The 19,374-nt window shown below is 43.8% G+C and overlaps 1 protein-coding gene across 6 annotated transcripts in view; it reads left to right on the forward strand.

The window, feature by feature from the left end:
• The window catches only part of LOC139250576 (uncharacterized), a 336,890-nt gene that overhangs the window by 247,569 nt on the left and 69,947 nt on the right, over positions 1–19,374 (forward strand). For all 6 annotated transcript variants that reach the window (XM_070872975.1, XM_070872969.1, XM_070872972.1 and 3 more), the window contains 3 exons: positions 5,405–5,514; positions 6,028–6,133; positions 6,226–6,348. In XM_070872975.1, coding sequence (XP_070729076.1) covers positions 5,405–5,514; positions 6,028–6,133; positions 6,226–6,348 — 339 coding nt within the window. The remainder of the gene's footprint in view (positions 1–5,404; positions 5,515–6,027; positions 6,134–6,225; positions 6,349–19,374) is intronic.

The raw sequence follows: 19,374 nt of genomic DNA on the forward strand, positions 1-19,374 counted from the left end.
TAGAGCTGCAGAACACCAAAGGGCAAAAAACGTTAGTAGGAGTTGTGTACAGACCTCCAAACAGTAATAGGGATGTTGGGGAGGGCATCAAACAGGAAATTAGGGGTGCATGCAATAAAGGTGTAGCAGTTATAATGGGTGACTTTAATATGCACATAGATTGGGCTAGCCAAACTGGAAGCAATACGGTGGAGGAGGATTTCCTGGAGTGCATAAGGGATGGTTTTCTAGACCAATATGTTGAGGAACCAACTAGGGGGGAGGCCATCATAGACTGGGTGTTGTGTAATGAGAGAGGATTAATTAGCAATCTCATTGTGCGAGGCCCCTTGGGGAAGAGTGACCATAATATGGTGGAATTCTGCATTAGGATGGAGAATGAAACAGTAATTTCAGAGACCATGGTCCAGAACTTAAAGAAGGGTAACTTTGAAGGTATGAGGCGTGAATTGGCTAGGATAGATTGGCGAATGATACTTAGGGGGTTGACTGTGGATGGGCAATGGCAGACATTTAGAGACCGCATGGATGAATTACAACAATTGTACATTCCTGTCTGGCGTAAAAATAAAAAAGGGAAGGTGGCTCAACCGTGGCTATCTAGGGAAATCAGGGATAGTATTAAAGCCAAGGAAGTGGCATACAAATTGGCCAGAAATAGCAGCGAACCTGGGGACTGGGAGAAATTTAGAACTCAGCAGAGGAGGACAAAGGGTTTGATTAGGGCAGGGAAAATGGAGTACGAGAAGAAGCTTGCAGGGAACATTAAGGCGGATTGCAAAAGTTTCTATAGGTATGTAAAGAGAAAAAGGTTGGTGAAGACAAACGTAGGTCCCCTGCAGTCAGAATCAGGGGAAGTCATAACGGGGAACAAAGAAATGGCAGACCAATTGAACAAGTACTTTGGTTCGGTATTCACTAAGGAGGATACAAACAACCTTCCGGATATAAAAGGGGTCAGAGGGTCTAGTAAGGAGGGGGAACTGAGGGAAATCTTTATTAGTCGGGAAATTGTGTTGGGGAAATTGATGGGATTGAAGGCCGATAAATCCCCAGGGCCTGATGGACTGCATCCTAGAGTACTTAAGGAGGTGGCCTTGGAAATAGCGGATGCATTGACAGTCATTTTCCAACATTCCATTGACTCTGGATCAGTTCCTATGGAGTGGAGGGTAGCCAATGTAACCCCACTTTTTAAAAAAGGAGGGAGAGAGAAAACAGGGAATTATAGACCGGTCAGCCTGACCTCAGTAGTGGGTAAAATGATGGAATCAATTATTAAGGATGTCATAGCAGTGCATCTGGAAAATGGTGACATGATAGGTCCAAGTCAGCATGGATTTGTGAAAGGGAAATCATGCTTGACAAATCTTCTGGAATTTTTTGAGGATGTTTCCAGTAAAGTGGACAAAGGAGAACCAGTTGATGTGGTATATTTGGACTTTCAGAAGGTTTTCGACAAGGTCCCACACAAGAGATTAATGTGCAAAGTTAAAGCACATGGGATTGGGGGTAGTGTGCTGACGTGGATTGAGAACTGGTTGTCAGACAGGAAGCAAAGAGTAGGAGTAAACGGGTACTTTTCAGAATGGCAGGCAGTGACTAGTGGAGTGCCGCAAGGTTCTGTGCTGGGGCCCCAGCTGTTTACATTGTACATTAATGATTTAGACGAGGGGATTAAATGCAGTGTCTCCAAATTTGCGGATGATACTAAGTTGGGTGGCAGTGTGAGCTGCGAGGAGGATGCTATTAGGCTGCAGAGTGACTTGGATAGGTTAGGTGAGTGGGCAAATGCATGGCAGATGAAGTATAATGTGGATAAATGTGAGGTTATCCACTTTGGTGGTAAAAACAGAGAGACAGACTATTATCTGAATGGTGACAGATTAGGAAAAGGGAAGGTGCAACGAGACCTGGGTGTCATGGTACATCAGTCATTGAAGGTTAGCATGCAGGTACAGCAGGCGGTTAAGAAAGCAAATGGCATGTTGGCCTTCATAGCGAGGGGATTTGAATACAGGGGCAGGGAGGTGTTGCTACAGTTGTACAGGGCCTTGGTGAGGCCACACCTGGAGTATTGTGTACAGTTTTGGTCTCCTAACTTGAGGAAGGACATTCTTGCTATTGAGGGAGTGCAGCGAAGGTTCACCAGACTGATTCCCGGGATGGCGGGACTGACCTATCAAGAAAGATTGGATCAACTGGGCTTGTATTCACTGGAGTTCAGAAGAATGAGAGGGGACCTCATAGAAACGTTTAAAATTCTGACGGGTTTAGACAGGTTAGATGCAGAAAGAATGTTCCCAATGTTGGGGAAGTCCAGAACCAGGGGTCACAGTCTGAGGATAAGGGGTAAGCCATTTAGGACCGAGATGAGGAGAAACTTCTTCACCCAGAGAGTGGTGAACCTGTGGAATTCTCTACCACAGAAAGTAGTTGAGGCCAATTCACTAAATATATTCAAAAGGGAGTTAGATGAAGTCCTTACTACTCGGGGGATCAAGGGTTATGGCGAGAAAGCAGGAAGGGGGTACTGAAGTTTCATGTTCAGCCATGAACTCATTGAATGGCGGTGCAGGCTAGAAGGGCTGAATGGCCTGCTCCTGCACCTATTTTCTATGTTTCTATGTTTCTATAACAATATTATGAAGACAATAAAAAACGCAAAAACCCAAAGGGGTGCACAGATCATAATCCTTATGCTTTAACTAAACAAATAATCAATTCTCAGTCTGCGTTGTACGCTCCTTCAGACTGAGTCCTTAACTTATTCTAAATTACCCCATCAAACAAAGGTCCTCATCTTATCACACAAGGATGACTTATCCTATCACTAATTTCAATGATCCTATCACACAAGGATCGCGTCCCATCTTATTTCTCCCTATCACACAAGGGTATTTGTTTCTACCACACAAGAAACAGGGACCTTTTAATGACGTCTTTTCTTACCTTCCCCCCTTTACAATCTGCCGGCCCGCTTCAGGGCTGAATTTTTTTGCTTTTCGGAATCTGCCTCCTCTTACTGTCAAGCTGAAAGAGGAAGTGATTACAAACATGTAACTCAATCCTGAAAGGAGTCTTACGATCGCAGCACTTCTGCCGAGACAAACAGACTACACTCGCGCTCTCTCCAAGGAAGGGCTCCTTTAGTAACATAAATGTCACCAATAACTGGCCAGTTAGAGTCCTTCCCTAGAGAGTCACCGTGTTCTTGTCCGTTTACTCACCGGCACGTAGTTTGCGATCTCGGTGGAACCTCCAAGGAATTCTGTCGAAGACACCGATTCAAGATAAGACTCTTAACACAAGCAGACCATCAGATTGTTAGTTTATTGTTGCTTGTATACAAGGGGAGAGTGCCCTAGACAGGGTACCAACTCCGGTAATACACTGAAATTGGAACATATTTATACACCCAAGTAAACAACTCCTATCATATGTGATGGTTCCTCTTTTTTTTGTAATAGTGCAGAGTCTAGCAGTTAATTTAATTACCTCATCAGTGTTATCCAATGGATACTTGTCTTAGCTACCCTTTCCTTATTTTGGGATAACCTTTCCTTGCCCCCTGTACACACTGTCTGTTTTTTTTGGTTATCACATCCTATTTGTGATTATAATTAGACAGAGAAGACAGATGACCTTAGCTGCTGTGAGGTATTGCAACCCGTGGTTTCAACTGCTGACAGCTTGTTTGCTGAAGTAAGCTCTAATTCCTAGGTTGACCAAATATAATGTCCCAGCAAGCCTTGCAATCTATGGTTGTTCTTTTTCTATCTTTCCACATTGGTGACTATGAGGGAGAGGCATGACACTATATAACGATGAGGGTGAGTGTCAGTGGATAGATGGGGATGTGAGGAAGTGCATAGGCAGAGAGGGATGGGTGCAACTGCAGGGTAAGTGGCTGTGAGGAGTAACGTGTTGCAGTAGGCTCGAAAAGGCAGAGTGAGGGGGGTTTGAATGATACGCACATCAGAATGTTGGTGAACGTGTCATTGCTCTCACCTTTCCTGTCCTGGTTATGTCATTAAGCCACTTCCTGCATTGAATTCAGAAGCGTGGCACTACGCTCATGCTGCTGACCTCTTCTGCCACCTCCAACCACGCCATCTTGTTTTCCCCAGCAGGATTCTCCCAACCATTGGTAAGGAAGAGTATTTTCCTCCCAGTCCTCACAGCCCCCAGCAGCACAGCCAAGAAGACATCCGTGAAGCAGGATGCACCCTTGGACCATTTCACTTCCATTTTTGACCTTACTCTTCTCTTCCCAACTTCAGCTGCTTCAACTTACATGTTTGGATTGTCGCTTTAAATACTGAAGTTGAGATCGTGTCATGTGGGTCATCTTTGGATAGAAATCCAGAAATAAAATGCTGAAGAAGTAGCTGCATTAAAAAGCCACTGACAGATGCGCTTAACATATTTCTGGGTTTCACATGCTCTTCGGGTCCCCCACTCCCAGAGTGTCTGTACATTGAAAACCATTCCAGAGATGATAGATTCCAGTAACCTCCCCACAAATGATGCTGAACTGACAGTTCTGTAGTTACCTGGTTTCTCCCTCCCTTCTTAAATAATGGAGTGACATTTACAATTTCCCAATTCATAGGCACAATTCCTAAATCTGGAGAGCTTTGGAAAATTATGACTAATGCATCTGCAATTTCCTCACCTATCTTTTTTTGTATTCTGGGATGAGAGCCTTCCTGTCCTAGAGATTTGTTTATCGTAAGAACTATTATTTTCTCTACATACTAAATCCACTAAGTTCCTTCCCTTGATTTATATTTAGCTTCTCTCCTGTACTGCTGGTATTTTGTGCTCTTCCTCTACTGTGAAAACGGATGCAAAGCATTGCTTTACCAAGTCTCTTAATATCCATCATAGTCTCGCCTGCATCTGTCTTTAATGGGCCCACATTCGCATTTACCAATCCCTTTCTCTTTATATATTTATAAAAGCTTTTGTTAACTTTGATAACCCTTGCAAGTTTTTTTTCTTACTCACTTTCTGCACCTCATTACTTTGTTGTATCTCTTTGTTGCTTTTTATAACTTTCACAGTCTGATGGATTTCCACTTTTCCTTGCATTTTTTTAGCTTGCTACTGTCTCTTCATTTGTTGCTCATGATTATTTAACTACAAAAGTGGAGCCTTTGCCTTTTATCTTTTGTATCTTACTTACTTCATTGAATACTTCCCACTGTTATTTTGTAGGTTTACTCATTAACAGTTCAGGCCTGCATGACATTATAAAATCTGCCCCATAGAGTTAACTATATATTCCATGATTCTCACTGAGTTTCCACCATGTATTGTGGAGGTCCTGAGAATCAATGTATATTAATAAATTTACAAAATTCAACTAAACACAGAATTTATATTTCATATAATCTAGATTAAAGATTTGCTTTGCCAACTGGAACAAAGAACGGAACAGTATTTGAAGTTTTATGACTGGAAAAGAAGTACTGTGGAAAAAATACAAAAAGTTTTGTTGAACAAAGAGTAAGTACCTATTGAAAGAGATACCATTTTCTAAATTTTCATTCAGCTGGAGGAATATTGGCAAATTGAGGTAGATGCATAAAGAACCAATTATTTTTTCCTTTTGTTTCTCTCTCTGTTTATGCTGAAGAACATTGAAACGTAGGAGCAAAACTGTCTTTTAGCCCATATGGCTTGATTCATCCTTTAAAGGTAAATTTTCCATGGACTAAAAATCAGGCGTGCTGTGTAATGGGCACAGGATCTTTACTCCAGTGTTCCAGTGAGCGTTCTTAGTGTGTGCTCTCCATGTGTGCTGCTTTGTACCGGGAGCCCCAAAAGTGGAAAATTACTCCTCGTTCCAGCTTTAAGAAATTATTTTGCTTATTTATTTCTACCTTATACCGTTAGCCCCGAACATCCTGGCATAAGTGTCCTCCTGGAATCTTTGCCACTACAGACCCATCCTTTATTCTTAATTTCAAAACCAACCCCATATTTAAAAATCTTATCAATGTTTTAATTGTACCTCAGGTCAATGGGATTACTTTTATCCTCTGCCAGTGAAAACCATGAACAAGTCTTGAAAAACACATTAGGAAAACTGAAGATAGCAAGAGATCAGCTTATTTCAAACACGGTAGGTATGGAAGATGATGTAGGCAACAAATATGGTTTGCAGAAACTACTATTTACTTCAACAATATGCCTGATAATCTGTCAATATTGTAGATTGAACCCTCACTGAAAGAAGCAGCAGAAAAAGCTATGGAAGAATGGAACAATAATAAATCATTCATCATCACAATCGGTATATTCAACCCATATTTTAATGGCAGACATCCTGCGTACAAGGTATGTAACAGTTGGTGTTTCAGTTAATAACTTATGACCTATATGTTTATGAATATAACAATAGCTCTTTCATACTGGGGAACCTTCATAATTGCAATTATTATTGCTAGTAATAACCATTTAAATGAAATTGAGGTTCTTGAATGAGTGGTGACCCAGATTATATCAATGCGATTAAAGCATTTTTCCAGCATGAAAATCTGATAAAATGTGATCTGAAGACGGATTTTCCTGCATCTAGCACTCAAATATCATCTGAAAAACAAGTGTTCCGCACAGAAAAAATGGGTGCTCATGTTTCACTTCTGTCCAGCACCTGTATAGCATTACCCACAAAAAGCTGTATGGCTGGTGGTTGCACATGAAGAGGGCACAGCAATGTGAATTACATACAAATGAATGTCAGGTGGCAGGGTGCAGATCAGAGGCAGACTTCCTTTATAAAAAAACAGGTACTGCTACTTGCTGAGCTGCTATGTAGGTGCTATTTCCAGTCTTGGGCAGGGAGGTTGGCTTCTTCTCACCCCACCTTCCTGCAGATTCTCAAGCAAGAAAACTCCCAGCTTAGAACCGCTGAGGATTCCTTTAAATATTGCTGGAAATGGCCATCTCCTGACTTGTACCCTCCATGGTTCATGGGTGGGAGTAGGAAGTGCCGGTCGTCAGGTGAGCAGAGACTGAAAAATGATCTTGAGCCAGGTGGTCTCATTAATAAATGGAAATCGGAACAAATGACATAGTTACACCTCTACACCATTTTCATCTCTGGCAAAGCTGTAGAAAGTTTTGGGAGACATTTTGCTTACATCAGATAATGACCTTTTGAAATTTAGATTATTTCAACGTGCTTGTTGTTGCTGCTGGGCCTTCTGAACTCTTAAGGGCCTTCTGGCAATTCACTTATTTCTTCATGAGGGTCTTTTTTGGAATTCCACTCTGGCAAAAGGAGGAGGAGAAGAGGAGCAGGAGAAAGGAGAAAACAACTGCAGTCGCAGGGAGGCCAATTAAAAAGAGCAGCAGAGCCCAGCGGGACATAAAGGGAGTGGTAGATCGGGGCCCAAACACCAACCCAGCTGAAGACAAGAAGTAGAAATAACCAAATTCAAAGTGAAGGGAAGTGATTAGTTGGCGAGTTTTTTTCTCTTTTCTGGGGCATTGGTTTGAATTAAAAGCTGGGACTATAAACAAAACCCAAAAACGTAATTAATTAAATATATTCGGATGGCAGGGCAGGAAATGTGTTTCTGCTGTGACATGTGGGAGCTGGTTGACCCCATTGAGGTCCACAGTGACCACATCTGCAGCAAGTGTCTGCAGCTCGAGGAACTTGGGCTCCGTGTTGATGAGCTGGAGTCTGAGCTGCAGACACTACGACACATCAGGGAGGGGGTGAGTTACCTGGGCGCTGCATAGCAGGAGCTAGTCACACCAATTAGATTAATTCATTCAAATTTGGTCCGTGGTTAGGTGCAGGAGGGTGTGACTCCAAGTAAGGAAGATATAGGGATCCAGGATGTAATGGTGTAGGAGCCTCAGCCCTTGCTCTTGACCAGCAGGTTCGAGGCTCTTGCTCCCTGTGTGGACGAGAGCAGGGACTGTAGGGAGGATGAGCAAACTGACCACAGCACTGTGGTACAGGGGGTCATTCACGTGGGGGGAATAAAAATAAATTTTGTAGTGGTAGGGGACAGTATCAATAGGGGGCTAGATTCTGTTCTCTGCAGCCGAGAGCATGAGTCCCGAAGGCTGTGTTGCCTGCCCGATGCCAGGGTTAAGGACATCTCCTCTGGGCTCGAGAGGAACATGGGGCTCAATTTTGGCCAGGAGTTTCTCCGTTTTTTTTGGAGCAACTTGATTTTTCTGGAGTATCTTAAAAATCCCCATTTTGCACATTCAATTTGCGCCAGTGTAAGTGAGTTAGTTAGGATTTTTTTAGTTTAGTTTTTTTTGCTCAAAAGAGGGCGTTACCAGCCAACTATGCCAGTTTTGGCCATTTAGGCCACTTTGGCCAGCTAATAGTTACTCCAAATCTACTTAGGCCAGCGTATGTGGCCACTTCAGAAAACATAGAAACATAGACATAGAAAATAGGTGCAGGAGTAGGCCATTCAGCCCTTCGAGCCTGCACCGCCATTCAATAAGATCATGGCTGATCATTCCGTCAGTACCCCTTTCCTGCTTTCTCTCCATACCCCTTGATCCGCTTAACCGTAAGAGCCATATCCTCTTGAATATATCCAATGAACTGGCATCAACAACTCTCTGCGGCAGGGAATTCCACAGGTTAACAACTCTTTAAGTAAAGAAGTTTCTCCTCATCTCAGTCCTAAATGGCCTACCCCTTATCCTAAGACTATGTCCCCTGGTTCTGGACTTCTCTAACATTGGGAACATTCTTCCCGCATCTAACCTGTCCAGTCCCATCAGAATCTGATATGTTTCTATGAGATCCCCTCTCATCCTTCTAAACTCCAGTGAATAAAGGCCCAGTTGATCCAGTCTCTCCTCATATTCCAGTCTCTTCTCATATTCCAGCCATCCCTGGAATCAGTCTGGTGAACCTTCGCTGCACTCCCTCAATATCAAGAACGTCCTTTCTCAGACTAGGAGTCCAAAACTGAACATAATATTCCAGGTGAGGCCTCACTAAGGCCCTGTACAACTGAAGTAAGACCTCCCTGCTTCTATATTCAAATCCCCTAGCTATGAAGGCCAACATACCATTTGCCTTCTTTACCGCCTGCTGTACCTGCATGCCAACTTTCAGTGATTGATGAACCATGACACCCAGGTCTCGTTGTACCTCCCCTTTTCCTAGTCTGCTGCCATTCAGATAATCTGCCTTCGTGTTTTTGCCCCCAAAATGGATAACCACACATTTATCCACATTATACTACATCTGCCATGCATTTGCCCACTCACCTGTCACCCTGAAGCCTCTTAGCATCCTCCTCACAGCTCACACCGCCACCCAGTTTAGTGTCATCTGCAAACTTGGAGATATTACACTCTATCCCTTCATCCAAATCGTTAATGTATATTGTAAAGAGCAGGGGTCCCAGCACTGAGCCCTGCGGCACTCCACTGGTCACTGCCTACCATTCTAAAAAGGACCGTTTATCCCAACTCTCTGCTTCCTGTCTGCCAACCAGTTCCCTATCCACGTCAGTATATTACCCCCAATACCATGTGCTTAGATTTTGCACAACAATCTCTTGTGCGGGACCTTGTCAAAAGCCTTCTGAAAGTCCAAATACACCACATCCACCGGTTCTCCCTTGTCCACTCTGCTAGTTACATCCTCAAAAAATTCCAGAAGATTCGTCAAGCATGATTTCCACTTCATAAATCCATGCTGACTTGGTTTGATCCTGTCACCGCTTTCCAAATGCGCTGCTATTTCATCCTTCATGATCGAATCCAACATTTTCCCCACTACTGATGTCAAGCTAACCGGTCTATAATTATCCGTTTTCTCTCTCCCTCCTTTTTTAAAAAGTGGTGTTACATTAGCTACCCTCCAGTCCATAGGAACTGATCCAGAGTCGATAGACTGTTGGAAAATGATCACCAATGCATCCACTATTTCTAGGGCCACTTCCTTGAGCACTCTGGGATGCAGACTATCAGGCCCCGGGGATTTATCGGCCTTCAATCACATCAATTTCCCTAACACAATTTCCCGCCTAATAAGGATATCCTTCAGTTCTTCCTTCTCACTAGACCCACTGTCCCCTAGTACCTTCGGACGGTTATTTATATCTTCTTTTCCTTGAAGACAGAACCGAAGTATTTGTTCAATAGGTCTGCCATTTCTTTGTTCCCCATTATAAATTCACCTGAATCCGACTGCAAGGGACCTACATTTGTCTTTACTAATCTTTTTCTCTTCACATATTTATAGAAGCTTTTGCAGTCAGTTTTTATATTCCCTGCAAGCTTCCTCTCGTACTCTATTTTCCCCCTCTTAATTAAACCCTTAGTCCTCCTCTGTTGAATTCTAAACATCTCCCACTCCTCAGGTTTGTTGCCTTTTCTAGCCAATTTATATGCCTCTTCCTTGGCTTTAACACTATCCTTAATTTCCTTTGTTAGCCATGGTTGAGCCACCTTCCCAGTTTTAATTTTACTCCAGACAGGGATGTACATTTGCTGAAGTTCATCCATGTGATCTTTAAATGTTTGCCATTGCTTATCCACCGTCAATCCTTTAAACATAGAAAACATAGAAAATAGGTGCAGGAGTAGGCCATTCGGCCCTTCTAGCCTGCACCGCCATTCAATGAGTTCATGGCTGAACATTCAACTTCAGTACCCCATTCCTGCTTTCTCGCCACACCCCTTGATCCCCCTAGTAGTAAGGACCTCATCTAACTCCTTTTTGAATATATTTAGTGAATTGGCCTCAACAACTTTCTGTGGTAGAGAATTCCACAGGTTCACCACTCTCTGGGTGAAGAAGTTCTTCCGCATCTCGGTCCTAAATGGCTTACCCCTTATCCTTAGACTGTGACCTCTGGTTCTGGACTTCCCCAACATTGGGAACATTCTTCCTGCATCTAACCTGTCTAACCCCGTCAGAATTTTAAATGTTTCTATGAGGTCCCCTCTCATTCTTCTGAACTCCAGTGAATACAAGCCCAGTTGATCCAGTCTTTCTTGATAGGTCAGTCCCGCCATCCCGGGAATCAGTCTGGTGAACCTTCGCTACACTCCCTCAATAGCAAGAATGTCCTTCCTCAGGTTAGGAGACCAAAACTGTACACAATACTCCAGGTGTGGCCTCACCAATGCCCTGTACAACTGTAGCAACACCTCCCTGCCCCTGTACTCAAATCCCCTTGATATGAAGGCCAACATGCCATTTGCTTTCTTAACCGCCTGCTGCACCTGTATGCCAACCTTCAATGACTGATGTACCATGACACCCAGGTCTCTTTGCACCTCCCCTTTTCCTAATCTGTCACCATTCAGATAATAGTCTGTCTCTCTGTTTTTACCACCAAAGTGGATAACCTCACATTTATCCACATTATACTTCATCTGCCATGCATTTGCCCACTCACCTAACCTATCCAAGTCGCTCTGCAGCCTCACAGCATCCTCCTCGCAGCTCACACTGCCACCCAACTTAGTGTCATCCGCAAATTTGGAGATACTACATTTAATCCCCTCATCTAAATCATTAATGTACAGTGTAAACAGCTGGGGCCCCAGCACAGAACCTTGCGGTACCCCACTAGTCACTGCCTGCCATTCTGAAAAGTACCCATTTACTCCTACTCTTTGCTTCCTGTCTGACAACCAGTTCTCAATCCATGTCAGCACACTACCCCCAATCCCATGTGCTCTAACTTTGCACATCAATCTCTTGTGTGGGACCTTGTCGAACGCCTTCTGAAAGTCCAAATATACCACATCAACTGGTTCTCCCTTGTCCACTCTACTGGAAACATCCTCAAAAATTCCAGAAGATTTGTCAAGCATGATTTCCCTTTCACAAATCCATGCTGACTTGGACCTATCATGTCACCTCTTTCCAAATGCACTAAGTATCATTTGCCAGTCTATTCTAGCCAATTAACGCCTCATACAGCCGAAGTTACCTTTCCTTAAGTTCAGAACCCTAGTTTCCGAATTAACTTTGCCACTCTCCATCTTAATAAGGAATTCTACCATATTATGGTCACTTTTCCCCAAGGGGCCTCGCACAACAAGATTGCTAATTAGTCCCTTCTCATTACACAATACCCAGTCTAAGATGGCCAGCTCCCTGGTTGGTTCCTCTACATATTGTTCGAGAAAACCATCCCTAATACACTCCAGGATATCGTCCTCCACCGCATTGCTTCCAGTTAGGTTAGCCCAATCAATGTGTAGATTAAAGTCGTCCATGATTACTGCTGTACCTTTATTGCACACATCCCTTATTTCATGTTTGATGCTGTCCCCAACCTCTACTACTATTTGGTGGCCTATACACAACTCCCACTAGCGTTTTCTGCTCTTTGGAATTCCGCAGCTCCACCCATACCGATTCCACATCATCCAGGCTAATGTCCTTCCTTACAATTGCATTGATTTCATCTTTAACCAGCAACGCCACCCCTCCTCCTTTTCCTTTCTGTCTATCCTTCCTAAATGCTCAATACCCCTGGATATTGAGTTCCCAGCCTTGGTCCCCTGGAGCCATGTCTCCGTGATGCCAATCACATCGTATCCGTTAACTGCTATCTACGCAGTTAATTCATCCACCTTATTCCTAATACTCCTCGCATTGAGGCACAGAGCCTTCATGCTTGTTTTTTTTTAAACACACTTTGCCCCTTTAGAATTTTGCTGTAATGTGGCCCTTTTTGTTTTTTGCCTTGGGTTTCTCTGCCCTCCACTTTTACTATTCTCCTTTCTATATTTTGCTTCTGACTCCATTTTATTTCCCTCTGTCTCCCTGCATAGGTTCCCATCCCCCTGCCATATTAGTTTAACTCCTCCCCAACAGCACTAGAAAACACTCCCCCTAGGACATTGGTTCCGATCCTGCACAGGTGCAGACCGTCCGTTTTGTACTGATCCCACCTCCCCCAGAACCGGTTCCAATGTCCCAGGAATTTGAATCCCTCCCTTCTGCACCACTCCTCAAGCCACGTATTCATCTGAGCTATCCTGTGATTCCTACTCTGACTAGCACGTGGCACTGGTAGCAATCCTGAGATTACTACTTTTGAAGTCCTACTTTTTAATTTAGCTCCTAGCTCCCTAATTTGCATCGTATGACCTCATCCCGTGTTTTACCTATGTCATTGGTACCTGTATGCACCACGACAACTGGTTGTTCGCCCTCCCTTTTCAGAATGTCCTGCACCCGCTCCGAGACATCCTTGACCCTTGCACCAGGGAGGCAACATACCATCCTGGAGTCTCGGTTGCGGCCGCAGAAACGCCTATCTATTCCCCTTACAATTGAATCCCCTATCACTATTGCTCTCCCACTCTTTTTCCTGCCCTCCTGTGCAGCAGAGCCAGCCATGGTGCCATGAATTTGGCTGCTCCCCCCCTAATGAGTCATCCCCCTCAACAGTACTCAAAGCAGTGTATCTGTTTTGCAGGGGGATGACCGCAGGGGATCCCTGCACTACCTTCCTTGCACTGCTCTTCCTGTTGGTCTTCCATTCCCTATCTGGCTGTGTACCCTTGACCTGCGGTCAGACCAACTCACTAAACGTGTTATTCACGTCATTCTCAACACAAGCAGCTACGATTCCTTTTAAAAATGGCCGATTGCTAAATTTCGACGCTACTGCGCATGCGCGGACATCACGACACAACTCCAATGCGTACATGCAGACGGCCCGGCACTGTTTTCAGCGCAGGATGCTGGCTCCGCCCCCAACTCGACTGGCCACGCTGTGCGACGACCGAGGAGAGGCCAGACAGCAGCCAAAATGGGAAGAGATTTTTTTCGGCGCACTTATCAACGGAGAAAAGCGGCGCATCTCTGGTAAGTGCACCGAAAAAAGGGGTGGGCCAAAATTGAGCTGTTGGAGTGGGAGGGGGAAGATCCAGTTGTCGTGGTCCACATTGGTAGAACAAAGAAAGAGGTTCTGCTGAGGAATTATTAGCAGCTAGGGACCAAATTAAAAAGCAGAACCACAAAGGTAATAATCTCTGGATTACTACCTGAGCCACAAGCAAATTTGCATAGGGTAAGTAAGATCAGAGAGTTAAACACGTGGCTCAAAGACTGGTGTGGGAGAAGTGAGTTTTGGTCGTTGGACACTGACACCAGTACTGGGGTAAGAGGGAGCTGTTCCATTCGGACAGGCTCCACTTAGACCGTGCTGGGACTAAGGTCCTGGAGAATCAAATAACTAGGGCTGTAGAGGGGGCTTTAAACTAATTAGTGGGGAAAAGGGTTCAGGTGACGGAAAATTTAAAAAGTCAAAGAATAAGGGGAAGTCAATAGAGCAGGGTAGCACTGGGGGAAAAGAAAAGCAGAGCGTGACAGGAAGGACAGAATGTACAAATATAATGGTGAATCAGAAATTGGGGTCAAAGCAGGAAAAAATGGTAAAAAAAAACTTAAAAGCTCTTTATCTGAATGCATGCAGCATTCATTCAAAATAGATGCATTGATGGCACAAATAGATACAAATGGGTATGATCTGATAGCCATTACAGAGACATGGTTGCAAGGTGACCAAGGCTGGAAACTAAATATTCAGGATATTTCACAATTCAGAAGGACAGAAAGGAAAAGGAGGTGGGTAGCTCTGTTAATAAAGGATGAGATCAGTGCAGTAGTGAGAAACGATATTGACTCAGAAGATCAAGATGTTGAATCAGTTTGGGTGGAGATAAGAAATAATAAGGGGAAAAAGTCATTAGTGGGCATAGTATATAGGCTTCCTAACAGTAGCTATACTGTTTGACAGAGTATAAATCAAGAAATAATGGAGGCTTGTAAAAAGGAATGGCAATAATCATGGGCGATTTTAACCTTCATATTGATTGGACAAAGCAAATTGGCCAGAGTAGCCGTGAGGAGGAGTTCATAGAGTGTATCCAGGATAGTTTCCTTAAGCAGTACGTTGCGGAACCAACCAGGAAGCAGGCTATCTTAGATCTGATACTGTGTAATGAGACAGGATTAATAAACAACTCCTAGTAAAGGATCCTCTAGGAATGAGTGACCATAACATGGTTGAATTTCAAGTTCAGTTGGAGGCTGAGAAAGTTGGATCTCAAACCAGTGTCCTAAGCTTAAATAAGTGAGACTGCAAAGGTATGAGGGCAGAGTTAGCTAAACTGGATGAGGGGAAATAGATTAAAGTATGGGACAGTTGATGAACAGTGGCAGATATTTAAGGAGATATTTCATAACTCGCAACAAAAATAGATCCCAATGAGAAGGAAAGGACTGTAAGATAAGGGATACCCATCCATGGCTAACTAAGGAAATAAGGGATGGTATCAAATTGAAAACAAGAGCATACAAAGTGGCCAAGACTGGTGGGAGGCCAGAGGATTGGGAAACTTTTAAAAGCCAGCAAAGAACGACTAAAAAAATTATAAAGGGAGGGAAGATAGATCATGAAATTAAACTAGCACGAAATATAAAAACAGATCGTAAGAGTTTCTACAGGTACATAAAAATGAAAAGAGTGGCTAAGGTAAATGTTGGTCCCATAGAGGATGAGACTGGGGAAGTAATAATGGGAAATAGGGAAATGGCAGAGACTTTGAACAAAATCAGTCTTCACAGTAGAAAACACTAAAAACATCCCAATTGTGGATACTCAAGGGGTTATAGGGAGGGAGGAAATTAATACAATCATTATCATTAAAGAAGTAATACTCGGTAAAATAATGGGACTAAAGGCGGACAAGTACCCTGGACCTGATGGCTTGCATCCTAGGGTCCTAAAAGAAGTAGCTGCAGAGATAGTGGTTGCATCAGTTGTAATCGAACCAAAATTCCCTGAATTCTGGGGAGGTCCCAGTGGATTGGAAAACCGTAAATGCAACGCCTCTATTTAAAAAAGGAGGCAGACAGAAAGCAGGAAACTATAGACCAGTTAGCCTAACATCTGTCGTTGGGAAAATGCTGGAGTCCATTATGAAGGAAGCAGTAGCAGGACATTTGGAAAAGCATAATTCAATCAAGCAGAATCAGCATGGTTTTATGAAAGGGAAATCAGGTTTGACAAATTTGTTGCAGTTCTTTGAGGATGTATCGAGCAGAGTGGATAAAGGGAAACCAGTAGATGTGATGTAATTGGATTTCCAGAAGGCATTCGATAAGGTGCCACATAAAAGGTTACTACACAAGATAAAAGTTCATGGGGTTGAGATAATATATCGCATGGATAGAGGATTGGCTAACTAACAGAAAACAGAGAGTCGGGATAAACGGGTCATTTTCTGGTTGGCAATCAGTAACTAGTGGGGTGCCGCAGGGATCAGTGGTGGGGCCTCAATTATTTACAATCTATATTAATAACTTGGATGAAGGGACTGAGTGTAATGTAGCCAAGTTTGCTGATGATACAAAAATGGGTGGGAAAGCAAATTGTGAGGAAAACACAAAAAATTTGCAAAGCGATATAGACAGGCTAAGTGAGTGGACAAAAATTTGGCAGATAGAATATAATGGGGAAAGTGTGAGGTTATCCACTTTGGCAGAAAAAATAGAAAAGCAAATTATAATTTAAATGGAGAAAAATTGCAAAGTGCTGCAGTGCAGAGGGACCTGGGGGTCCTTGTGTATGAAACACAAAAAGTTAATATGCAGGTACAGTAAGTAAGGTAATCAGGAAGGCAAATGGAGTGTTGGCCTTTATTGCAAGGCGGATAGAGTAATAAAGCAAAGAAGTCCTGCTACAACTGTACTGGGTACTGGTGAGACCACACCTGGAGTACTGCGTACAGTTTTGGTCTCCTTATTTAGGGAAGGATATACTAGCAATGGCGGCTGTTTAGAGAGGTTTCACTGGGTTAATTCAGAGATGAGGGGGTTTACTTATGAAGATAGGTTGAGTAAGTTGGGCCTATACTCATTGGAGTTCAGAAGCATGAGAGGTGATCTTATTGAAACTTATAAGATAATGAGGGGGCTTGACAAGATGGATGCAGAGAGGATATTTCCACTCGTAGGGGAACCTAAAACTAGGGGACAAAGTCTCAGAATAAGGGTCACCCATTTAAAACCGAGATGAGGAGGAATTTCTTCTCTCAGAGTGTTGTAAATCTGTAGAATTCTCTGCCCCAGAGAGCTGTGAAAGCTGGGTCATTGAATATATTTAAGGCGGAGATAGACATATTTTTTGAGCAATAAGGGAATAAAGGGTTATGGGGAGCGGGCAGGAAAGTGGAGCTGAGTCCATGATCAGATCAGCCATGATCTTATTAAATGTCAGAGCAGGCTCGAGGGGTCAAATGGCCTACTTGTGCTCCTATTTCTTATGTTCTTACGTTCTAAGCTTGTTGCAGTCCTTACCCTCCCAACGGAGTGAATAGGTCCAATGCAACCTACCTCCTGTTCTGTGAGGAGCAGTGCATAAGGAGGCTTCACTTCTCTAGGTACCTTATTCGCCTCTGGCTCTTTCTAGGCTGTCGCAGGGGATATTAGAAACATCAGTCAGTCTGCTGTGCATGCTTGCATTGACGAGGTGACTGATGACTTGTTTGTTGGAGCAAAAAGTTTTATCCCCTTCCCTCTGAACAGCCAGAAGCAGAACGATAATGATGTGGGGTTTGCACAGATATCACAAATCCCTCAAGTCCAGGATCTCACATAGTGACTGAACACATTGCCCTGCAACCTCATTCAGACAAGCTCACTACCTTCATAAATCACAAGTGCTTCCACTGACACTGACAAAATACTGAAAGAAGGAAAGGGCAAACAGTTGCCTGCAGCTCTTCAGGAGCAGCTCATTGAAGAGCGGTTCAATGCCACAATCCTTGCTCTACTCCATAAATAGTCTTGTCCAACTTCTCTCCCAGTCAAGAAAGTCATAGGGAGGTTCGAGGCCATGGAATGATTTAATGTCAAGGACAATCATTTTACCTATAAGGTTTTTGAGAGACTGGGAGCAGTGCAGATCAGCAAGTATATGGGAAATAGGTGAGCAGGACTTGGTGTGGGATAGAATATGAACAGAAGAGACTTAGATGAGCTGTAGTTTATGGAGGGTGGAAGATGGGAGGGCATTCAGGCAAACTATGTAGTATTCAATTGTGGAAGTGATGTAAGCATGTATGTAGGTTTCAATGGAAGACGGGCTGAGGTAGGGGAAGAGGTGGCCGATGCTATGAAGATGATTTTCGTGATGGAAAGTGTTAAGTCTTGAATAAAGAGTCAGACTAGATACTGCAAGCTCAAAGTAAGTGTGACCGTAGTCCTTTATTACAGTTCTCAGACTGCCTCCTTAAATACAGGTGCTCCCAAGGGATTGTGGGATCTCTTGGGACTCCAGGGGATAAGTCCTCTGGTGGTTAGACATGGTATTTACAGGTTTACATACATAACAACACTCCCCCCCCCCCCCCCACAAAGTCAAAAACTATTTACAGTGTGAGTCGATCTGGGGCCTTCCTTTTCCTGGTTGATCGTCTCGGTGCAAATGCTGGTGTTGGTGAGTCGTTTGTTGGGCCTTCGCTGGGCTGCTGTGCAGCCGGCCTTGCTGGGCTGCTGGGGGTGGTTGGTCTATTGTGGGTTGCTCTGGATAGTCTGTAAATCTGAGTTTGGTTTAGTCCAAGTGTTTTCTGCAGGTGAGTCCATTTGCGAATTTGACCACAAACACCCTACTCCCCTCTTTGGCCAAAACAGTGCCAGCAATCCACTTGGGACCTTGTCCATAGTTCAACACAAATACAGGATCATTTACTTCAATTTCACGTGACACATTTGCGCGATCATGATATGTATTCTTTTGAAGCCGCCTGTTCTCTACCTGTTCGTGTAGATCAGGGTGGACTAACGAGAGCCTTGTCTTAAGTGTCCTTTTCATGAGCAGTTCAGTGGAAGGGACCCCGGTGAGCGAGTGTGGTCTTGTGCGGTAATTAAGCAGGACTCGGGATAAGCGAGTCTGCAATGAGCCTTCAGTTACCCTTTTCGAGTTCTGCTTGATTGTTTGGACTGCTCGTTCTGCCTGACCATTGGACACTGGCTTAAATGGGGCAGATGTGACACGTTTGATCCCATTGCGGTTCATGAACTCCTTAAATTCAGCACTGGTAAAACACGGCCCATTGTCACTTACAAGAACATCAGGCAAACATGGCCCGTAGGCTTTCAATGGTGGCAGTGGACGTGCTTGCCGACATTATCACACATTCAATCCATTTGGAGTACGCATCTACAACCACTAAAAACATTTTTCCCAAGAATGTGCCTGCAAAGTCGACATGGACCCTAGACTACGGTTTGGAGGGCCAGGCCCATAAACCTAGTGGCGCCTCCCTGGGTGCAGTACTTAACTGGGAACATAGATTACATTTGTGCACACAGGACTCTAAGTCTGC

Source organism: Pristiophorus japonicus, unplaced genomic scaffold (assembly GCF_044704955.1).
Source record: "Pristiophorus japonicus isolate sPriJap1 unplaced genomic scaffold, sPriJap1.hap1 HAP1_SCAFFOLD_393, whole genome shotgun sequence".
NCBI lineage: Eukaryota > Metazoa > Chordata > Chondrichthyes > Pristiophoridae > Pristiophorus > Pristiophorus japonicus.